At 36.0% G+C, this 23,141-nt stretch overlaps 1 protein-coding gene and 1 pseudogene across 1 annotated transcript in view; one reads left to right on the forward strand and one right to left on the reverse strand.

The window, feature by feature from the left end:
- CEP350 (centrosomal protein 350) overlaps positions 1–23,141 on the forward strand; it is a 131,849-nt gene that overhangs the window by 34,961 nt on the left and 73,747 nt on the right. The window contains exons 14-20 of the mRNA XM_044915927.1: positions 5,957–6,143; positions 8,532–8,752; positions 9,111–9,274; positions 12,627–12,737; positions 13,187–13,327; positions 15,117–15,253; positions 16,036–16,158. Of these exons, the coding sequence (XP_044771862.1) occupies positions 5,957–6,143; positions 8,532–8,752; positions 9,111–9,274; positions 12,627–12,737; positions 13,187–13,327; positions 15,117–15,253; positions 16,036–16,158 (1,084 nt within the window). The remainder of the gene's footprint in view (positions 1–5,956; positions 6,144–8,531; positions 8,753–9,110; positions 9,275–12,626; positions 12,738–13,186; positions 13,328–15,116; positions 15,254–16,035; positions 16,159–23,141) is intronic.
- On the reverse strand, positions 2,367–2,619 carry LOC110574159 (annotated as a pseudogene).

The following is a 23,141-nucleotide window of genomic DNA, read 5'->3' on the forward strand; positions in this document are numbered from 1 at the left end:
CCTCTCTCTCTCTGTCTCTCATGAATAAATAAATAAAATCTTTAAAAAAAAAAAGAGCTCCATGGTTCCATAAATTTGGGAAATGCTTTTAGAGTGAAACAGGCTTCTTTTCTACAGGATTTATCAATACTCCTGATATACTAACATGCATTATTTATTTTAGGATGAGGATGAGGCTGTAGTATGAAGTATTTTCCAAATTTATTTGACCACAGAATCATTTCTTCCATCAGCATGTTAAGGTATTTGAATTCAGCTGAACATATTTTGGGAAATGCTGAACTTACTCAGTTCTTTTAGTTTGCAGTTGTTTTGCATTGTTTTTTTAGTGTCTCACCTAAGGTTACCAACTAGTTATTGGTAAAGCCTGGATCATGACTTCTGACTCCCAAATCCAGTTTACCTTCTACTATAATATACTGTAAACAACTTAAAATATCATGATATATTGGATATATGAGTATAAGCAGTATGATTCAGTACAGGTTTTTAAAAATTGTTATCTGAAACATAATTAGATGAAGTACAGGTAGTGTTTTGTGGCTTTCTGTTTCCCTGATCCCCTCTCACAAGGCCTTAAAAAACTCTGTGTATCGTACTTGATACAGCATTATCTAAAACTTAGTTTCTCCTTTATCCCCAAGTTCTAAAGTTAGTGTCGTTTTTTGTTGTATATGCTCCATCTGGTGGTGAGAAATAGTGTCTGCCTGCTCTGTACAAAAACTTCCCACGTGATTGCAAGTGGTTGGTAGATTAAAGTGGTAATTATCATAAGAAAAATTCTTTTATCTTAATGTAATTTAAAACCTATAAATACAATCTTTTATTTATTTTTTTAAAGATTTTATTTATTTATTTGTTTGCTTATTTATTTAAGAGAGAGGGAGAGCGTGAGCATAAGCATGAGCTGAGGGAGAGGCAGAGGAAGAAAGAGAGAAGCAGACTCAGCTGAGCAGGGAGACCAATGTGGGGCTCGATTCCCAAGACCCTGGGGTCATGACCTGAGCTAAAGGCAGATGCTTAACAGACTGATCCACCCCAGCGCCCCTCATTTGGCAATCTTTTAAAGTAGGGGCACATATTTCCTTTGTGTATGGGTCCCTTGGTTGGAGTTTAGGTCTTTCTTGCATAGACCTTTGTATTGTCTACAATTTCTCGTTGTTGGAAATCAAGAGCAATTTTTAAATTGTGTATTTATTTTCAAAGGTTAATATTAAATGAGTAAAGAAATGCATTTTTATTATGAAAAAATTAGAGATACCCAGTATTAACAACTTGCTTTTAGTCTAGGGATTACAAATAGATTTTAGATTATAGGGTCCATTCAAACTGATTGATAATCCTTTAGATTATTTGTGTGTCTCCCCCCCCCCCCCCCCCGTTGTGGTAATGCATTCAGCATATCTGATTCACGGTACACATCTTTACATAGCTTCCTAGGATGAATTACTATGAAAGAGATGAAATTTCTGATTCAAAGGGGATCAAAAATTATTTTCATGCATATTGTAAGTTGTTCTCCAGGAAGAATATATCAGTTTGCACTCCCATGAAAACAATGTATGAGTATCCTTTTCTGTGTGTGCTGAATAACACTCAAGGCTTTATTATTTTAAAAATATTTGCGGGGCGCCTGGGTGGCTCAGTCGTTAAGCGTCTGCCTTCGGCTCAGGTCATGATCCCAGGGTCCTGGGATCGAGCCCCGCATCGGGCTCCCTGCTCGGTGGGAAGCCTGCTTCTCCCTCTCCCACTCCCCCTGCTTGTGTTCCCTCTCTCGCTGTGTCTCTCTCTGTCAAATAAATAAAATCTTTTAAAAAAAAAATTAAAATATTTGCTAATCTAGTAATGAAAAATGGTATCTTATTTGAGGTGGTTTTCATTTCTTTAATTGTTAATATTTTCATATGCTATGACTTTTCATTTTTCCTTTTTTAAACTAAATTTTAATGAAAAGTTGTTATCCTATTACTGTGACTACAACAGAGTATATTTATTTCTTAGTTTATTTTTTATGTGGTAAAATACACCCAACATAAAATTTGCCATTTTAAATATTATTTTCTTTCTTTGATTTTGTTTACTCTTTTTATTTTTTTAATCCAAAATGCATTTATTGGGATAGTTTCCACTCATCTTGATTCAGGGTGCTTTTTTTTTTTTTTTTTAAAGATTTTATTTATTTATTTGACAGAGAGAGACAGTGAGAGAGGGAACACAAGCAGGGGGAGTGAGAGAGGGAGATGCAGGCTTCCTGCTGAGCACGGAGCCTGATGCAGGGCTCGATCCCAGGACTCTGGGATCATAACCTGAGCCGAAGGCAGACGCTTAATGACTGAGCCACCCAGGCGCCCCGATTCAGGGTGCTTTTATTGCTGCTCCTGCCTGAAGGAGCATCCTTCTGTAAGCCTTGCTTTTCTTCCTGTGGGCTGGCAGAGGACAGTGGAGCAGCCAGCACACAAAACTACCATTTGTGCATGGCTAAAGACAGTGGTGCTTTTGTAGCATCCTGGGTACTTCATGTCTATGAAGGAGGAGTTGGGGCTTGGCACCAGGTGCATCCTCTTATGCTTCCTCTTCTCCCCTTTTTGGCAAGTGGCAGAGGTCCTTTGTGAGGAGCATGTTTTCATGGGGAGGTCATCACCACCGGAAAGCTATGTACACTTTTTTTTTTTTTTAAAGTAGGCTCCACATCCAGTGTGGAGCCCAGCACAGGGCTTGAACTCATGACCCGGATCTCAAGACCTGAGCTGAAATCAAGATTTGGATGCTTAACTGACTGAGCCACCAAACACTTTTTTTTTTAATTGAAGTATAGTTGACACACAATTACATTAGTCACAAATACACAACGTAGTGATTTGACAACTGTAATTATGCTATGCTTACCGAAAGTGTAGCTACCGTCTGTCACCATACGGTGCTATTACAACACTATTGACTGTTTTTCCTATGCTGTACCTTTCATCCCCATGACTTAGTCCATAACTGGAAGCCTGTACCTTCCACCCCCCTTCACCCATTTTGCCCATCCGCCTATCCCACTTCCCCTTAGGCAGCCACCAGATTGTTCTCTATATCTACGGATCTGTTTCTGCTTTGTTTTTTTGTTCAATTGTTTTGTTTCTTAAATTCCCACATACGAAATCAAAAGGTATTTGTCTTTCTCTGTCTGCCTCATTTCACTTAGCGTAATACCTTCTAGGTCCACCCAGGTTGTCACAAATGGGAAGATCTCATCTTTTTTTATGGCTGAATAATATTTTGTGTGTGTGTGTGTACACACCACATCTTCTTTATCCATTCATTTATTGATGGACAATTAGGTTGCTTCCATATTTTGGCTATTATATTAATATAATTATTAATATTAATAATGCTGCAATAAACATAGGGGTGCATATATTGTTACAAATTAGTGTTTCAAATTAGTGTTGAATAAACACCCAGTAGTGGAATTACTGGGTTGTATGTATGGTATTTCTATTTTTTATTTTTTGGGAACCTCCATACTGTTTTCCACAATGGTTGCTCCAATTTACATTTCCACCAGCAGTGCAGAAGGACTTCCCTTTCCTCCATATTTTGACCAATACTTGTTATTTCTTATCTTTTTGATACTAGCCATTCTGACAGGTGTAAGGTGATACCTCATTGTGGTTTTGACTTCCATTGCCCCAATGATTACTGATGTTGAGCATCTTTTCACAAACCTGTTGGCCATGTGTATGCCTTCTTTGGAAAAAATGTCTATTCAGGTTCTTTGTCCCTTTTTAAATCAGATTATTTGGGGTTTTTTTTGGTGTTGAGTTGTGTCAGTACTTTATATATTTTGGATATTCACTCCCTATTGAATATATCCTTTGCAAATACCTTCTCCCCCTTATTTTAACCATTTTAAGTGTCCGGTTCGGTGGCATTGAGTTTTTTTTTTTTTTTTTTACACTGTTTGCAACCATTATCATCATCCATCTCTGTAACTTTTTTGTCATCCCATACTAAAACTCTGGGCCCATTAAATAAACAGTGACTTCCCATTCCTCGGTTGTTGCCCCTGCCGCACTCCTGGCAGCCACGATTCTACTTTCTGTCTTTGAATTTGATTAGGCGATTTAACTGTTGCTAAGTGTACATTTCGGTGGTATGAAGTACATTCATGTTGTGTAGCTGTCACCATTGTGCATCTCCAGAACTGTTTCAGCATCTCAAGCTGAAACTCTGTTCCTCTAAGTAATAACTCTCATTTTCTCTCCCCCTTGTCTCTGGTAACAAATGTCTACTTTGTGTTTCTATGGATTTGCCTATTCTACGTACTTGATGTAAGTGTATGATCATACAATTTAGTCCTTTTGTGATTGGCTTATTTTAGCATAATGTGCTTTAAGATTCATCCATGTTGTAGTGTGTGTCAGAATGTCCTTCCTTTGAGGCACCTGGATGGCTCAGTCAGTTAAGCATCGGACTCTTGACTTCAGTTCGGTCGTGATCTCAGGATTGTGAGATCGAGCTCAGCTTTGGGCTCCATGCTCAGCGCCTTGGCTTGGGATTCTTTCTTTCCTTCTGCCCCTCCCTCCCTCACCTTTCGCACGCACTCGTACATGCGCGTTCTCTCTCTTAAAAAAAAAAAATAAAAAGAATGTCCTTCCTTTTTAAGACTGAATAATATATCATTGTATGTAAGTACCACATTTTGTGTATTCATTCATTGTTGAAGGACACTTGGGCTGCTTCCACCTTTTGGCTACTGTGAATAATGCCGCTGTGAACATGGGTGTACAGCATAATTGTTTCCTTTTTCATTTTCTTTTGATCTTTAACCATATATCTACATTAGAAATATTTTTGCTGTCATTAAAGTGTATATGCAGTTCTTTTTTCTACTTTTTAAAATGTAACAAATTTTTTCTCATGTTGCTATTGAAACATAAAATCAGGCTGCCCTAGACTTAAAGTCATGAGACCTGTTTTTATGTTTTATTTCTGTGTGACCATGTATCCTTTAGCAAGTTATATAGCTTCATAGATTTCTAGTTACCTCATCAGTAAATTGAGCATATGGTATTCAGTTCATAAGATGTTTAAGAGCGGTAAAGTAATATATGTGGAGTGCATTTTAAATTACAAAGTGCTAGTTAATGTTCAAGTTACTATTATCTATGTAATTTAGACAACTCTTCAGTTGTTGGAGATTTAGGTCAAAATTTAAAAAATTTTAAAGTTTTACATTCAATATCATGCATAATTTTTGTTTATTTCAATAATCTCCTTAAGATACACCTAGAAGTAAGATTATTCTGAGTCAGAAAATATGAGCAGTTGTATGAATCTGGCTATGTAGTTCTTGTCAAAAAGTTTTTCAAAATGATTGTGTAGTTCAGTTGGCTTTTTTTTTTTTTTTTGAAGATTTTATTTATTTATTTATTTATTTGACAGAGAGAGAGAGAGAGACAGCGAGAGAGGGAACACAAGCAGGGGGAGAGGGAGGAGCAGGCTCCTGGTTGAGCAGGGAGCCCAATGCGGGGCTCGATCCCAGGACCCTGGGATCATGACCTGAGCCGAAGGCAAACACTTAACGACTGAGCCACCCAGGCGCCCTGTTCAGTTGGCATTTGATGCTGTTTTTCTCCCAGCTCTGGGTTTTATCCTTAAAGGTCTTCAAAAGGTTACTTTTTCATAGGGATAGAACAGTACTTCATTCTTGCTTAATATGCTTGTCTATTTTTTACCATTTTATTTAAGAACAATTTATTTTTTAACATCAAGTGGGAGTTGTTAATAGAAGAAACTTTATTCTTCTTAAACGGAAGCAGAAGGATGAACTACTTTATTTTATATATGAAAAATAACTTCTAAGAAGTCTGATCTGTACATTTTATTACTTTCTTGAAATATAGGTATCAATTATTTCTCAGTAGCTTCTGACATTGGGAATCAGCTTTATAAGAAATTTGCTTTATAGGGCTGGATTCACTCCCTGGAAATATTCAGAACTCACTTCTTGATGAGGAGAAGGTACACTCTGGCTCGGAACGTGGCTCTCATCAAGGAAAGAAATCTGGGACCAGTAGCAAACTTTCTGTTAAAGATTATGAGCAGACTCTTGACACTGATAGCATTTTGGAGGATCTTTCTGGGCATTCTATGAGGTAAAGTAATGTATATTTTGTACCTGTAATTCATATTTAATTAAAGTTACAATATCATTGATGTTCAGAGAATCCATTCAATAAATTGCTGTATTTTCTGAATAGACTTGGTAGTTTTGTTCATAGTTTGGGTCTTTATATTTTAAAATATGGTCATCTCTCACCTAAACTATTACAGCCTCTCTCAGGAATACTTTGCCTCTAGCACAATCCACCTTTCTATTCTAAATGCCATTGCCACTGTTGTTACCTTGAATCAATCCTTTGACCAAGAAACTGCTCTCCTTAGGGTATCCTGGGAGCTCACAGCTACTCTGTAGATGAACTCTCAAGAACTTAACTTTATTTGAAGTGTTTCACTAGGCTACCAGAGACTATCTCATTTCCTTTATCTATACATTTCTTCTCATCTGTGTTCATCCACTCTTTCAACACAACTACTTAGCATCCTTTTGTCTCATCTGTTTCTTCCTTTGAACTTTTCTCTCCTCAACTTATTTGTTGACTCAAGCAGATTTTGAAATCTCACTCTTATAATGATTACAGAGAGCTTGCATACTCTTTTTTTTCCTTCTTTTTAATTATCATACAGTATTATACACTGAGTCTGTGGCTTATATATGACATTTTGTGATTGCTTCATATGCAGTTTCTACTCCTTTGCCTGCATGGCTTTTTATCTATTGCACTAGTTTTGTCCTTCTGGAAATTTAAGCTATGAGAAGACATGGATTTATTTTTTTCTTTTAAAACTAACTGTTTGCTTTTTCTAGTACAGAGTCACATACAGATAATCAATTTTAATGCTTTCATGTTATAAATCTTATATTGTTAATTCCATCATTGCTATGTTTAAAATTGAATTTTAATTTTTTTGTCAGAAAACTTTACCTTTCCTTAGAGGTATTCATGATAATTTATTTGGCAAAATCTGCAAAGTTAAACATTTCTAAAACAGAATCCACAGCCAAATAAGTTTGATAAATGCCCCATACTATAGAATAGACTTCCCCCACCACCTTCCTCACCTATAATTTAAGGCTTTGATGAAGAGGTGTTCACATTTTTAAAAAAATAATTAACGTATTTTTTTCTTTACTTATTTGGCTATAGTCACGTTCTGTCCCCAAGCGCTTTACTTTTCTGTCCTTTTTATTTTTTGGAGAATTTATTAACATCGTTGGAAGCATAGTTTTGGAAATGCTAGTCTAGATGAATCTTCTTTGCAGAGCAAATACAAATTCAGTTTGTAAAACCACAAGGTGAGATTCAGGCAGAGGACTTGGGTTTTGATACTGTGTTGGAATTCTTTCTTGGAAATCTAGTAAGAGACAGAAGTAATAAAATTATTTTTCTGTTCCATAAATGAGGTTGTCAGACTCTTAGAAATAGTAGTTCTCTAAACCATCAGTAGTAAATTAAAGGTCACTGTAAACAAGTGAGTATCTCTCAAGACTACTTTTATTCAAATACTTATATGCTGGATTTAAGAGAAATGTCTATCTTTGAAAACTATCTCCTAGTTTATTAAAGCTAAAAGTAAACTTGTTTTACTATGTGAAAAATATGTTAACTGGGCTAACTTGCTTTATGAAGTATCTTTAAGTAATTTATTCAATAAATGAATGTTTAGTGCTTGGCAACATCTTTTTGTTATGAGAAACAGTAACTTTAATGAGTCTAATTTCTCAGAGAGGGGCTAGGCATGTGCCTTGTATTGAAATAAATACATTAAGAGTTATTATAATCAGACTGCTTATGAGAGGTTACTTCTTATTAGAAAGTGCAGGAAAGAACTATAACATTAAAAGATAGATGAAAACAAATTACATATAAAGTACTTAGAGATGGTTAGTAGGAAAATAATTTTTTGCTGTGACTTTTTGGGTTAAGAGGAATAACAAAGGAGTGGATTTTGTATTTCTTAATTTTTAATACAAAATGATAACTTTATTCTCTTTCGGAGAGAGATTTTAAGACATTTTTTATATGATAGGCTTGACCTTACCTTTTATATATGACTATAATTTTATTGCTATATGAGGTCTATGTATTTTAGAAGGTTTTGCCTCATACTGTAATAAGTGATTCATTGTATATGAACGTTGTAGAAGAAAGAGTTAAGTGCCAATTTAATTGAGACTCCTTTTCTATTTTATTATTTTGGGCAGGGTTTGTGCCTGGCTCATTCACCACTGTAAGTCTAGCAATGAGAGCCATACTCAGTCATTCTTTCAACATGGCAACTATGTTGAATTATTAAATGCCTGAATCACAGCCTTTTAAATGTCAATAAAGAATGTAATGCATGATGTTCTTATGAATTGTTTAGCTGTCTCTTGAAGTAGTTTTCCTTTCTCTAACGTCTTTATGAAACAAAACTTCTAGTGTCTCATCAGACAAGGGAAGATCTCAGAAAACTCCAACTTCTCCTCTGTCTCCAAGTTCCCAGAAATTGTTGCAGTTTGACCTTCCAGGAACTTCATTAGAAAGATCTAAATCCTCGGTAATAACGCCTCCATCTGTAACAGGATTTAAGCCTAATGCACCTTTTACCGATATGAACCCTGCTGCCAGCAGAACAACTACAGAGATGGCCTCAACACCAGGTAAGTAGATCTATGCACTTGTAATTTAAGATACTACTTTTGTCCCTTAAAATCCATTTTATTTCAGTCGAACTGTAGGGAAATGTTATCCCATCAAGTGAATATGATTACTTTTTGAAGTATTCAAAATTGTGCAGGAAAAGAAATATTGAAAAGCATGACAGATTCAACAGTGGTGATTTTTCCCCTTTTGCCAGCCTGAGTCAGAACACACCTGGAAAATAGACACCGTGCTAATTAAGTCACTGTCTTTCATGCAATGGAAAGCAAACTCTTTTTGGTTCTTAAAATGAAAAATGAGTTTCAAAAATCTGAGAGGTCGTTTCTTTTACATTTGACAGTTGCTTATGCCTTCCAGGTTCTAAGCGCTTTTCTCCTGCTGGCCTCCAGCATCGTATGGCGGCAGAACTCAGTTACCTGAGTGCCATTGAGGAGTCAGTGCGCCAGCTATCAGATGTGGAAAGAGTTAGAGGCATATCACTTGCTCAGCAGGAGAGTGTATCTCTGGCTCAGATCATAAAGGTATTTTTGGAGTTTTCTTCTTTAGCTTTCTGTGTTTTTTCTCTTTTCTTTACTATTTAAAATAGTTTCAGTGATGAGGTCAAAAACCAAAAACCAGCACACAAAACTTTAACCTGCTAAGTAGAAAAAAATAGTCTTGCCATACGGCACCTATAAATAACCCTGGGGAAAACTGTCATATAGAGTACTAAAAAAGTTAAACATAGAATATTTGATAGCAGAACAGTAATTCAGCCATTTTCTCTCAAATATTTCATTTTCCTCATTCTTTATTTTTTTATTTTTTATTTTATTTTTTTTTAAGATTTTATTTATTTATTAGAGAGAGAGAGAGCATGAGGCGGGAGGGTCAGAGGGAGAAGCAGACTCCCCGCAGAGCAGGGAGCCTGATGTGGGACTCGGTCCCGGGACTCCAGAATCATGACCTGAGCCGAAGGCAGTCGCTTAACCAACTGAGCCACCCAGGCGCCCCTATTTTTTTTAAATGACTGTAAAAATCAGCTCATCAAGCAGTTGTCAATATTTTCTTTCATTGACAAATCAGAGATGACTGAGTTTTTATTGTTTTGTTTTTAATGCTTTATTTGTACCAAAAAGAAAAGTTTCTGAGATCCAGGTATTTGATAAAGCCAGGATAATGTGGACTTTTCCTTAGCTACAAAAATCCGGTAAAGGTAGAAGCAGTGTTCTGATGTGGAGTTGCTGTTGCTATCTTTAAAAAAACAAACAAACAACAAAAAACCCTTAGTATTTACATATAAAATACACAGATTTTAAGTGCGTAGTTTGATGAGTTTTGATCAATGTAACCACAACCTTAATCAAAATAGAGAACATTTCTGTCACTTCAGACAGTTCACCCATGGACCTTTTCAGTTAATCCCCTCTCCCAGAGGCAATTACTATTCTGATTCCTAATCACCACAGTTTATTTTTGCCTGTTCTAGAACTTCATATAAATGGAAATATACTTTGTACTCTGTTGTGTTTAGCTTATTTTATGTGGTATAATGTTTTTAAGATTCATCCATGTTGTTGTATCTGTTGTTTTGTTCATGTTGCTTTTTTGCTGAGTAATATTCCATTGATCAATATAACATAATTTGTTTATCCTTTCTCCTCTTGATGTACATTTGTATTTTTTCCAGTTTTTGTCTATTAAAATATTCCTGTTATGAATATTTTTTACAACTCTGTATTCAGCATATGTTTTCATTTTTCTTGCTTTAATACCCAGGAGTGTAATTGCTTGGGTCAAGTAAAAGTATATACTTAATTTTATATGAAACTGCTATACTGTTTTCCAAAGTTGTTGTATTATCTTATACTCATACAGCAATCTATGAGAGTCCCAGTTGCTCCACATTTTTGTTGTCATTGGTATTCTAGGCATTCTAGTGACTATGAAATAGTATCTCATTGTGGTTTTAATTTGCATTTCTTTTATGACTGATGAGGTTAATAATCTTTTTGTTTATTTATTGACGATTCTTACATCATCTTTTGTGAATGTCCAGATTTTTTGCCTATTTCACATAATAGGGTTGTATATCTTATTTATTGTTGTAGAAGTTCTTTATATATCCTAGAAACAAGTCCTTTTTAGATATATTTCAAATACTGTTTCCCAGTGCTTAGCTTGCCTGTTAATTTTTTTAAAAAATTTTTTGTCTTTTCATTTTTAAACTATCTTTTTAAGTGCAGAATATTTTCATTTTAATGAAATCTAGTTTTTAATTTTTTTCTTTTATGGTAGTGCCTTTTGTTTTCTAAGAGATCTTTGCCTACCCTAAGATGTTAAGATACTTTAACAAAGATATTCTTTTATGTTTTTCTAAAAAACTTTATAGTTTTGGCTTTTATATTGTGTGAGCCATCTAGTTACTTATGGAGTGTGAAGAGGGACCAAAGTTCATCTTTTCCTCCATCTGGATTTTCAGTTGTTCCGTCACCATTTTCTTAAAAAGACTTAAATTACCTTGGCACCTTTGTCAACAGTTAAGTAATCACTTATATGGAGGTCTATTTCTGGACTCTCTTCTTTTCCATTGATCTATTTGTCTATCCTTAACACCAGTGCCGTACTGTTTTACTATGTCTTTAGAGTGAGTCATGACATCAAGGTGTAATTATTTCAGCTTTGTTCTTTCTCAAGGCGGTTTTGGCTATTCTAGGTTTTTGCATTTCTATATAACTTTTAGAATTAGTTTGTCAGCTTCTACAAAAAAAAAAAAAGGCCTGGTTTTTTATTTTTACTGATTTTGATATGACTGGCATTGAATCTGTCAGTCACTTTGGGGAGAGAATTTACATCTTAACAGTATGTCATTTTCTAATTTGTGAGCATCATACCTCTTTCTATTTAGGTTTTAAAAATATTTCTCTCTGCAATGTATTTTTCAGTGTAGAGACCTTATACATTTTTAAATTTATTCCTAAATATTTTATGTCTCCTGATGCTGTTGTAAATAATTTTTTCTCAATTTTGTTTTGCATTTGTTCTTCCCAAAATACTTAAAGACTGTTCTTTGTGTGGAACTGTCCCATACTTTTCAAGGAGTTGAGCATTCTTGCACCTCTCCCAATAAATAACAGTAATGCTGTCCAGTCATCATGACAGCAAAAACTCCCCAGACATTTCCAAGCCTCTTTGATGGAGACTGGAGACGGACTGGTAACAACTTGGTTAAAAATCACTGGATTGGGGAAATTGGCCCCATTGTAGTGGCCATTACCTTGAAATCCAAAATAGTACTGAGATTTTCTACCATTTTAGGGATACATTATAATTCTGGGCTTCCAGATTTGTACAGGGCATTATATAACTTTATACACAGGCTTTCCACCTTTAGAAAATCTGTATTTAGCACTATTCCAGAAGAAGTGAAAAAATATAAACTGATTGATAGTGTTGTATGAAATAGTGGAAAGAAAGGGTCCTGGCGAGAAGGAGACCTTTTCTGGGGCAATATTTTCATGAAACTACTCCTGTAAAGCCAAAATAAAGGAATCCTAAAATTCTGTTATCTTTATTTTTACACATAGGACATTTTAATCTCTTTTAAAGAGTTGGGTACTATAGCTTTTGCTTTAAAACTAGCTTTTTGGTATGAGTTCTTAGTCCTGTATGCCTTGGAAATTTTTTATGTTATTGCATTATTTGACACATGGTAGGTGGTCATTAAATATTTTGATAAACTATTTAGGACTACCCTGTTTGCTGTCTTTACATTCTAATTGGTTGCTTCAAAAAATATTACGTTAGGAAAATAGTATTACGGGTAATATCGTCACTGTGTTAAAATGGTTTAGTATTTTAGAATTAATAGTTGATCATTTTTTTTTTTTGAAGGCACAGCAGCAACGCCACGAAAGAGACTTGGCCCTTTTGAAATTGAAGGCTGAACAAGAGGCTTTGGAGTGTCAGAGACAGTTAGAAGAAACCCGAAACAAAGCAGCTCAGGTACTTATGTTTGCAGCAGGCACTGGTTCTTTAAATCTAAATTTGTATCTTTGAAATCACTTTGGTATTCTTTTAATTATATAGGAGTAAAAAAGAAAAGATACAATAATGCTTTAGTACATTATGGCATTATGGGTTAATTTCATGTCATTTGACTCTTGTAGCAATCCTGTGAGTTAAGTTAGTCAAGATTTATCCCCAATTTAGAGAAGTGGAAGCTGAGGTACATAGTAGTTACTTGCCTAAAGAAACATCAGCTCATGAATGGTGGAATTAAAAATTAAACTCCAGCAGTAATTTTAAGACTCTAAACTCTAGATTTTAAGACATGAAATCCAGATGATAGTCAAGTGTTTTGTTTTACAAGGCATTTGAGCCATGAAACACTTGGGGTGGGGAGAGACTGAGACATAACAGAAGTTCTCTTTTTTACTCCCTTTTATTTTCAGGTCCATGCAGAATCCATACAGCAGGTGGTCAAATCACAAAGGGAAGTAACTGAGGTCCTGCAGGAAGCAACTTGTAAAATAGCCGCTCACCAAGCAGACACTGCTCGCCTCACCACAGATGCGGCTCGCCAAATCTGTGAAGTAAGGCCATTGAGAAACCCTTTTCTTTTTAGTCAGTCTGAATAGATTTGGTCTTAGGAGTTTCTAACATCTAGCAAATACGTACTTTTGATTGGTGACTTTCAGTGGGAGCCATACATTATTGAATTAGGAGGCATCATTTATTGCAGTATGTTGTACGTGTGAGTGATACAGAGGCAGAAAAAATGGAGAACTCTTAATGTCTGCCCTTGAGTAAGCTTTTTAAAAATGTGTTGATTTTATTGATGTGTAATTTACAGACAATAAAATATATCCATTTTAAGTATATTATTTGATGAGTTTTGACGAATATATAGATATAGGTATCTAATCAGATATATGTATCTATATCTACATATTTCTGTGTCTTATCTATCTGTCCATCCCTATAAACACCACCATAATCAAGAAATAGAATACAGTTGAATCTTGAACAACATGGGTTGAAACTGTGAGGGTCTGCTTACGTGCTCAGTTTTTTTTGACAAATACAGTACAGTACTATAAATGTAATTTTTCTTCCTTAGGATTTTCTTAATAACATTTTCTTTTCTCTAGCCTACTTTATTATAATAATACAGTATAAAATACATAAAATGTATAAGATACGTGTTAATCAACTTTATGTTATGGATAAGGCTTCCAATCAACAGTAGGCTATTTAGTAGTTCCGTTTTGGGGGAAATAGAAGTTATCCACGGATTTCGGCTGCTTGTGGATTGGCACCCCTAACACCCATGCTGTTCAGAGATAACTGTATTTCCAACACTAAAAAGTTTCTTCATGCCCCTATCCAGTCAGTCCCCAACTTCAGTCCCAGGAAGCCACTGATCTGCTTTTATGAAGATGATTCCTTTTCACCTACAGTGATGTTAGTGTCTTGTCTTTTACTGTACCAAGGATAAAGCCAGAAATAGTTTTACTGTTGTCTGTATATGGAATATCATAATCTATAGCTGTAGTTTCAGTTTATTTTAGCTGGTACAATTTAGGATTGTTTGTGAAATGATTCTGTTATTAATATTAAAAAGTCAGGAACCTACTGGGTTGGGTACTATGGGATTGTGCCAATAAGTGTAGATTCTTTTAAGAAAATTTTAGACAACATTAGCAAAGATTTCAAAAACACTTCCAAGTTGTCAAGGCAGTGATTGAATGAACACCAAATGAATAATACATGCAGGAGTTGCAGTAGTGGCGAAGAGTAGGGAAAATACCTCACATTTTAAGTCAGAAAACAGATATAGGAAGTAGTAATTCAGTTGATTCTTAAGATTTATTTTTGGTGGGGTGCCTGGGTGGCTCAGTTGGTTAAGTGACTGCCTTCAGCTCAGGTCATGATCCAGGGTCCTGGGATCGAGCCTCGCATCGGGCTCCCTGCTCAGCGGGAAGCCTGCTTCTCCCTTTCCCACTCCCCCTGCTTGTGTTCCCTCTCTCGCTGTCTCTCTCTGTCAAATAAATAAATAAAATCTTAAAAAAAAAAAAAAAAGATTTATTTTTGGTTTATTATGGCTTATTATATGACTTGAAGATTTTGCTTTAATTCATAGGTTGCTATAGCTAGATGAAACCTTAGAAATCTTGTGGTCCATCCAACTCTTTATTTTTATAAGGAAGCTGTTGAGACTTAAAAAATCTAAATGACTTGCCCACAGTGTTTTACCTATTAATGGCAGAATTTATTTGGTCTTAATCCAGTGATCTTTCAAAGACACTGTGCTCCTTCTCAGTTTTCTGTGATTTTTTTTTTTTTCATATCTACTTTTGCCTTGTGTGTGTTCTTATTTAGATGGCAGAGTTGACTCGAACTCATATCTCAGATGCCATCACTGCTTCAGGAGCTCCCCTGGCAACGCTATACGACCACCACCGACAGCATGCTCCAGACTTTGTGAAACAGCTGAGGACCAGAGCTGAAACGGATAGGTTAATATTCAGTCGTTCAGCTAATATGCAATGAGTATCTCCTCTGTCCCAGGCACTGTTGTGGGTACTGGGAATATAGTTATGGGCATACAGTGTAGTGGGGAAGGTAGATATTGTAATCAGATATTCACTTAAGTGAAGGAACACTTACAAACTGAGACAAATATTATGAGAGAAAAGAACATATACCCTGAGACATATAACAAAGGAATTTGAATAGCCTGGGGGTACAGCAACATCAGAGAAGGTTTTCCTGTGGAAGGAAAGCTTATGGTGAGATCTAATGGATGAAAAGGAGTCTGTGATTAGATAAAGAATAGGCAGGTCAGTAGGAAGAGAAAATGAGGGAAGAATGTGACTGGAGGCAGAGAACAAAGGGGAGAATGGTAGGAGATGATGCAGGGATCAGATTATGGTAGGACACTGCAGACCTTGCGGATTTTGGAGTTTATTCTAGGAACAATGAAAAGTCATTAGTTTCTTAGGCAGCCTGGGTGTTGTGATCATGTTTGTGTGTATATTTTTACATCACATTTCAACTGTCTCGAATTCATAGATTTAAGTCCTTATTCACATTTATTGATACTTCGGGTGATATGTGTTTATTTCTCATAAAGCAAAAGATACTCTTTTCTATGAGTGAATGTCTTTCTTAAATACTTTGTTATAGCTATTTCATAATTTCTATTTATTCAAGATTTTATCTCAATATTAAATGACATTTAAAATCCTTCTCTTATAAGAGACTTTAAATGTTTAATCAGTTTTTATTCTCTTTGCAGGAAAAGTCAATCTGTTTCACTCTCTCAGAGTAAAGAAGGGACCCTTGACTCAAAGCATCAGAAGTATTCCCCTTCATTTGATAGTTATTCTGAGTCTTCAAGATACAAGAACCATGATCGAAGGTGAAAACACTTTGATTTAGTAAAGTGTGATAAATGGCTTAGACATTGCTTTCTTTTTTTACTTCTTAATCTCATTTCTTTAAATAAAATAGTGTCTTCCCTTCAAAGTTCTGACTTTCCCCTATTTGACTAGCTGATTTATAAAATAGTTGTTCTATGTAATAATGTAACTACCATTCCTTGAGAGCCTGCCTTGTATAAGCTCCGTGTCAATTTCTTTTTCCTGCATTTAATCTTCACGACAACCTTCCAAGACAGATATTGTCCTCTTTTTATAGTAGGGAACAGAGGCTCATGGAGTTGCTAAGAAACTCACCTAAGGTCACATAGATAGTAGCACACCAAGGAATTGAACCTTGGTTTATCTGGCTCCAAGGCCTATGTTTATTGGGCATTGCTTTGCTAACATCCATATTTCTTGACATTACTGTATGTACTAATTGTTATAATTATAAAAGAAGATCAAATACTTTGTCATTGGTTCTTGCATGGTATTAACATCTGTAGTTTTCAATTATGGTTCTATCCTTGGATTAGAAGATTTTCGAAGCTCCTTTTCCAGCATTCTTAGAGGTAGGATACCTACATTGTCAAAGTAAAACCTCATTTAAAAAATTAAATCATGAGACTAAAAAACAGTGTGGGGTATTAAGTACCTACTATATCTCTGGAACTATGTGACTTTCATTTGACCTTCACTGACGGTTCATTGAGGCTGTCAGCTGGGTCATTACAGGGGATTCCTCATAGTTATCCCAGTCTCTTCCCAAACCATTCCCCAATCTCTTCACTAACTACTTGGTAACTAGAGTGATTTTTCTAAAATTTGCAGCCAATTTGTTACCTGTTTGAAACCTTCAGTATTCCTTTAGAGCCACTCACTTGAGTGGAGTAGAGCATTTATTATTGAGGCTTTGGTCCATCTCTAGCCCTGTCTCTTGGCATTTCCCCTCTTATCATATTCCACTAATTATAACTACTCTAATGTAATTCTCTAATAAAAGAGCCATGCTCTCTCTCTCTTTTGTGCCATTACATATGATATACCTTCTATTTTTTAAATTTAAATTCAATTAATTAACACATAATGTACTATTTCAGATTTAGAGTTTAGTGATTCATCACTCATATAATACCCAGTACTCATTACATCACATGCCCTCTTTAATGTCCATCACCCAGTTACCCCATCCCCCCACCCACCTCCCCTCCAGCAACCCTCAGTTTGTCTTCTATGCTTGAGAGTCTCTTATGGTTTGTATCCCTTTCTGATTTCATCTTGTTTCATTTTTCCCTCTCTTCTCCTATGATCCTCTGTTTTGTTTCTTAAATTCCACATATGAGTGAGATCATATGATAATTGTCTTTCTCTGATTGACTTATTTCACTTAGCATAATACCTTCTAGTTCCATCCATGTCCTTACAAATGGCAAGATTTCTTTCTTTCTTTTTTTTTTTGATGGCTGAGTAGTGTTCCATTGTATGTATATACATTTCCTTTATCCATTCATCCCTTGATGGACATTTGGGCCCTTTCCATAGTTTGGGTATTGTGGACATTGCTGCTATAAACATCGGAGTGCACGTACCCCTTCGGATCCCTACAATTGTGTCTTTGGGGTAAATACCTGGTAGTGCAATTGCTGGGTCATAGGGTAGCTCTATTTTCAACTTTTTGAGGAACTTCCATACTGTTTTCCAGAGTGGCTGCACCAGCTTGCATTCCCACCAACAGTGTAGGAGGGTTCCCCTTTCTCCGCATCCTCGCCAACATCTGTCATTTCCTGACTTGTTAATTTTAGCCGTTCTGACTGGTGTGAGGTGGTATCTCATTGTGGTTTTGATTTGTATTTCTCTGATCCTGAGTGATGTTGAGCATTTTTTCATGTGTCTGTTGGCCATTTGTATGTCTTTGGAGAAATGTCTGTTTATGTCTTCTGCCCATTTCTTGATTGGATTATTTGTTCTTTAGGTGTTGAGTTTGATAAGTTCTTTATAGATTTTGGATACCAGCCCTTTATGTGATAAGACACTTGCAAATATCTTCTCCCATTCTGTCAGTTGTCGTTTGGTTTTGTTGACTGTTTCCTTTGCTGTACAAAAGCTTTTTTATCTTGATGAAGTCCCAGTAGTTCATTTTTGCCCTTGCTTCCCTGGCCTTTGGTGATGTGTCCAAGAAGTTGCTGCGGCCGAGGTCGAAGAGGTTGCTACCTGTGTTCTCCTCTAGAATTTTGATATCTCACATTTAGGTCTTTCATCCATTTTGAGTCTATTTTTGTGTGTGGTGTAAGGAAATGGTCCAGTTTCAATCTTCTGCATGTGGCTGTCCAATTTTCCCAACGCCATTTGTTGAAGAGACTGTCTTTTTTCCATTGGATATTCTTTCCTGCTTTGTTGAAGATAAGTTGACCAGAGTTGAGGGTCCATTTCTGGGTTCTCTATCCTGTTCCCTTGATCTTTGTGTCTGTTTTAGCTTGAAGTCTGGCATTGTGATGCCACCAGCTTTGGCTTTCCTTTTCAACATTCCTTTGGCTATTTGGGGTCTTTTCTGGTTCCAAACAAATTCTAGGATTATTTATTCCAGCTCTGTGAAAAAGTTGATGGTATTTTGATAGGGATTGCATTGAATATATAGATTGCTCTAGGTAGCATAGACATTTTAAGAATATTTGTTCTTCCAGTCCATGAGCATGGAAGGTTTTTCCATTTCTTTGTGTCTTAATTTCTTTCATGAGTGTTCTATAGTATTCCAAATACATACCCTTTGTCTCTTTGGTTAGGTTTATTCCTGGGTATCTTAAGGTTTTGGGTGCAATTGTAAATGGGATTGACTCCTTAATTTCTTTCTTCTGTCTCATTGTTAGTGTATAGAAATGCAACTGATTTCTGTGGATTGATTTTATATCCTGCCACTTTGCTGAATTCCTGTATGAGTTTTAGCAATTTTGGGGTGGGTCTTTTGGGTTTTCCACATAAGAGTATCATGTCATGTGCAGAGAGTGAGAGTTTGACTTCTTCTTTGCCAATTTGGATGTCTTTTATTTCTTTTTGTTGTCTGATTGCTGAGGCTAGGACTTCTAGTACTATGTTGAACAACAGTGTAGTGGACATCCCTGCCGTGTTCATGACCTTAGGGGAAAAGCTCTCAGTTTTTCCGCACTGAGAATGATGCTTGCTATGGGGTTTTCATAGATGGCTTTTATGATATTGAGCTATGTTCCCTCTATTCCTACACTGTGAAGAGTTTTAATCAAGAAAAGATGCTGTACTTTGTTAAATGCTTTTTCTACATCTATTGAGAGGATCATATGGTTCTCGTCCTTTCTTTTATTAATGTAGTGTATCACATTGATTAATTTGCGGATGTTGAACCAACCTTGCAGCCCAGGGATAAATCCCACTTGGTCGTGGTGAATAATCCTTTTAATGTACTGTTGGGTCCTATTGGCTAGTATCTTGGTGAGAATTTTTGCATCCATGTTCATCAGGGATATTGGTCTGTAATTCTCCTTTTTGATGGGGTCTTTGTCTGGTTTTGGGAACAAGGTAATGCTGGCCTCATAGAACGAGTTTGGAAGTTTTCCTTTCATTTCTGTTGTTTGAAACAGCTTCAGAAGAATAGGTATTAATTCTTCTTTAAATGTTTGGTAGAATTCCCTGGGGAAGCCATTGGGCCCTGAACTCTTGTTGGGAGATTTTTGATTATTGCTTCAATTTCCTTGCTGCTTATGGGTCTGTTCAGGTTTTTTCTTTCTTCCTGTTTCAGTTTTGGTAGTTTATACGTCTCTGGGAATGCAGCCATTTCTTCCAGATTGCCTAATTTGTTGGCATATAATTGCTCATAATATGTTCTTATTTAATTGTATTTCTTTGGTGTTGGTTGTGATCTCCTCTTTCATTTATGATTTTGTTTATTTGAGTCCTTTCTCTTTTCTTTTTTATAAGTCTGGCCAGGGGTTTTTCAGTTTTATTAATTCTTTGAAAGAACCAGCTCCTACTTTTGTTGATCTGTTCTACTGTTCTTTTGGTTTCTATTTCATTGATTTCTGCTGTAATCTTTATTAATTCTCTTTTCCTGCTGGATTTAGGCTTTATTTGCTGTTCTTTCTCCAGCTTCTTTAGTTGTAGGATTAGGTTGTGTATTTGAGACTTTTCTTGTTCCTTGAGAAAGGCTTGTAGTGCTATATACTTCCCTCTTAGAACCGCCTTTGCTCCATCCCACAGGTTTTGAATAGTTGTGTTTTCATTTTCATTTGTTTCCATGAATTTTTTAAATTCTTCTTTAATTTCCTGGTTGACCCATTCATTCTTTAGTAGGATGCTCTTTAACCTCCATGTATTTGAGTTCTTTCCAACTTTCCTCTTGTGATTAAGTTCCAGTTCAAAGCATCATGGTCTGAAAATATGCAGGGAATGATCCCAATCTTTTGGTACTGGTTGAGACCTGATTTGTGACCTAGTATGTGATCTATCCTGGAGAATGTTCCATGTGCGCTCAGAAGAATGTGTATTCTCTTGCTTTAGGATGGAATGCTCTGAATATTATCTGTGAAGTCCATCTGGTCCAGTGTGTCATTCGCAGCCCTTGTTTCCTTGTTGATCTTCTGCTTAGATGATCTGTCCATTGCAGTGAGTGGGGTGTTAAAGTCCCCTACTATTATTGTTAATATCAATATGCTTCTTTAATTTTGTTATTAGTTTAATTGGCTGCTCCCATTTTAAGGGCATAAATATTTAAAATTGTTAGATCTTCTTGTTGGATAGACCCTTTAATTATGATATAGTGTCCTTCACCTTTTATTACAGTCTTTGGTTTAAAATCTAATTTGTCAGTATAAGGATTGCTACCCTAGCTTTCTTTTGATGTCCATTAGCATGATAAACGGTTTTCCACCCCCTCACTTTCAATCTGCAGGTGTCTTTGGGTCTAAAATGAGCCTCTTGTAGACAACATATTGATGGGTCTTGCTTTTTTTAGCCAATCTGATAGCCTGTGTCTTTTGAATGCCCATTTACATTCAGAGTAACTATTGAAAGATACGAATTTAGTGCCATTGTCTTACCTGTAAAATCACTGTTTCTGTATATTGTCTCTGTTCCTTTCTGGTTATGTTACTTTTGGGCTCCCTCTTCACTTAAAGGTTCCCCTTTAATATTTCTTGCAGGGCTGGTTTAGTGATCACAAATTCTTTTAGTTTCTCTTTGTTCTGGAAGCTTTTTATCTCTCCTTCCATTCTGAATGACAGCCTTGCTGGATAAAGTATTCTTGGTTGCATATTTTTCTCATTTAGCAACCTGAATATATCATGCCAGTCCTTTCTGGCCTGCCAGGTCTCTGTGGATAGGTCTGCTTCCAGTCTAATGTTTTACCCTTGTAGGTAATGGACCTCTTGTTCTGAGCTGCTCTCAGGATTTTCTCTTTGTCTCTGAGATTTGCAAGTTTCACTATTATATGTTGAGGTGTTGACCTATTTTTATTGATTTTGAGGGGGGTTCTCTGTGTCTCCTGGACTTGAATGCCTGTTTCCTTCCCCAGATTAGGGAAGTTCCTTCCTATAATTTGCTCCAATATGCTTTCTGCCTCCCCCTTTCCTCTTCTTCTGCGATCCCAATTATTCTAATATTGTTTCGCTTTATGGTATGCCTTATCTCTCAAATTCTCCCCTCGTGATCCAGTAGTTGTTTATCTCTCTTTTTCTCAGCTTCTTTATTCTCCATCATTTTGTCTTCTGTATCACAAATTCTCTCTTCTGCCTAATTTATCCTAGCAGTTAGAGCCTCCATTTTTTATTGCATTTCCTTAATAGTCTTTTTTATTTCAACTTGATTAGATTTTAGTTTTTTTATTTCTCCAGATAGAGATTCTCTAGTGTTTTCTATGCTCTTTTCAAGCCCAGCTCGTACCTTTATAATCATTATTCTGAACACCAGTTCCAACATCTTACTTATATCCATATTGATTAGGTCCCTGGAAGTCAGTACTGCCTCTTGTTCTTTTTTGAGGTGAGTTTTTCCATCTTGTCATTCTTGCAGAAAGTGGTCACTTTTCTATTTGTGGAGTTGTAGCTATTTTCTTAGATCTCCGGTTGAGTTCACAGGTGTTCAGAATGATTTAGTAGCTATCTGGCTGAATTCCTGGGCCCAGATAAAGCTAAGGTCTCCTATTCCTCTGCCATCTTGGACTCTTCCAAGATACACCTTCTTTCTAGACTACTGTTTTGGTGGTCTATTTCATTTAGTTTCCTTTTGCTCCCCTCTGAGTCGGTGTTACCCATAGTCTGTTTTAGATATCCCTTCTATGTTCTCCTGTAATACTCCATATATAACTCTTAGAGCCTTTACCAACTTCTATCTCCTGTTCCTTTACTTTTCAGTTATGGACTACACTAGAAATTCTTTGAGGTCTTCATTTTCATCACCCCCAAAAAAAGGCCTCTACCCATTAGCAGTCATTTCTTATGCCCTCTCTTCTTCATCTTCTGGCAACTACTAATCTACTTTTTATTTCTGTTCTCTGTGGATTTGTCTATTTTGGACATTTCATATAAATGGCATCATACAATGTATGGTCCTTTATGACTGGTTTTTTGACTTAGCATAATGTTTTTAAGGTTCATCTATCACATATTAGTATGTTATTCCTTTATATGGCCAAATAATACTCTTTTGCATGGATATCCCACATTTTATTTACCATCAGTTGATGGACATTGGATTGCTTCTACTTTTTGACTATTATGAATAGTGCTGCTACATACATTTATGTACAAGTTTTTGTGTGAACATAGGTTTTCATTTCTTTTGGGTATACACTTAGAAGAGGGATTGCTGGGTCATATAATAACTCTGTTTAATTTTTTGGAAAATTGCCACACTTTTCCAAAACAGCTGCTCCACTTCACATTCCCATAAAAATATAAAATTATTTTTACATCCTCACCAACATTTGTTATTGTCTCTCTTTTTTATTATGGCCATCCTA

Source organism: Neomonachus schauinslandi, chromosome 6, assembly GCF_002201575.2.
Source record: "Neomonachus schauinslandi chromosome 6, ASM220157v2, whole genome shotgun sequence".
Lineage (NCBI taxonomy): Eukaryota > Metazoa > Chordata > Mammalia > Carnivora > Phocidae > Neomonachus > Neomonachus schauinslandi.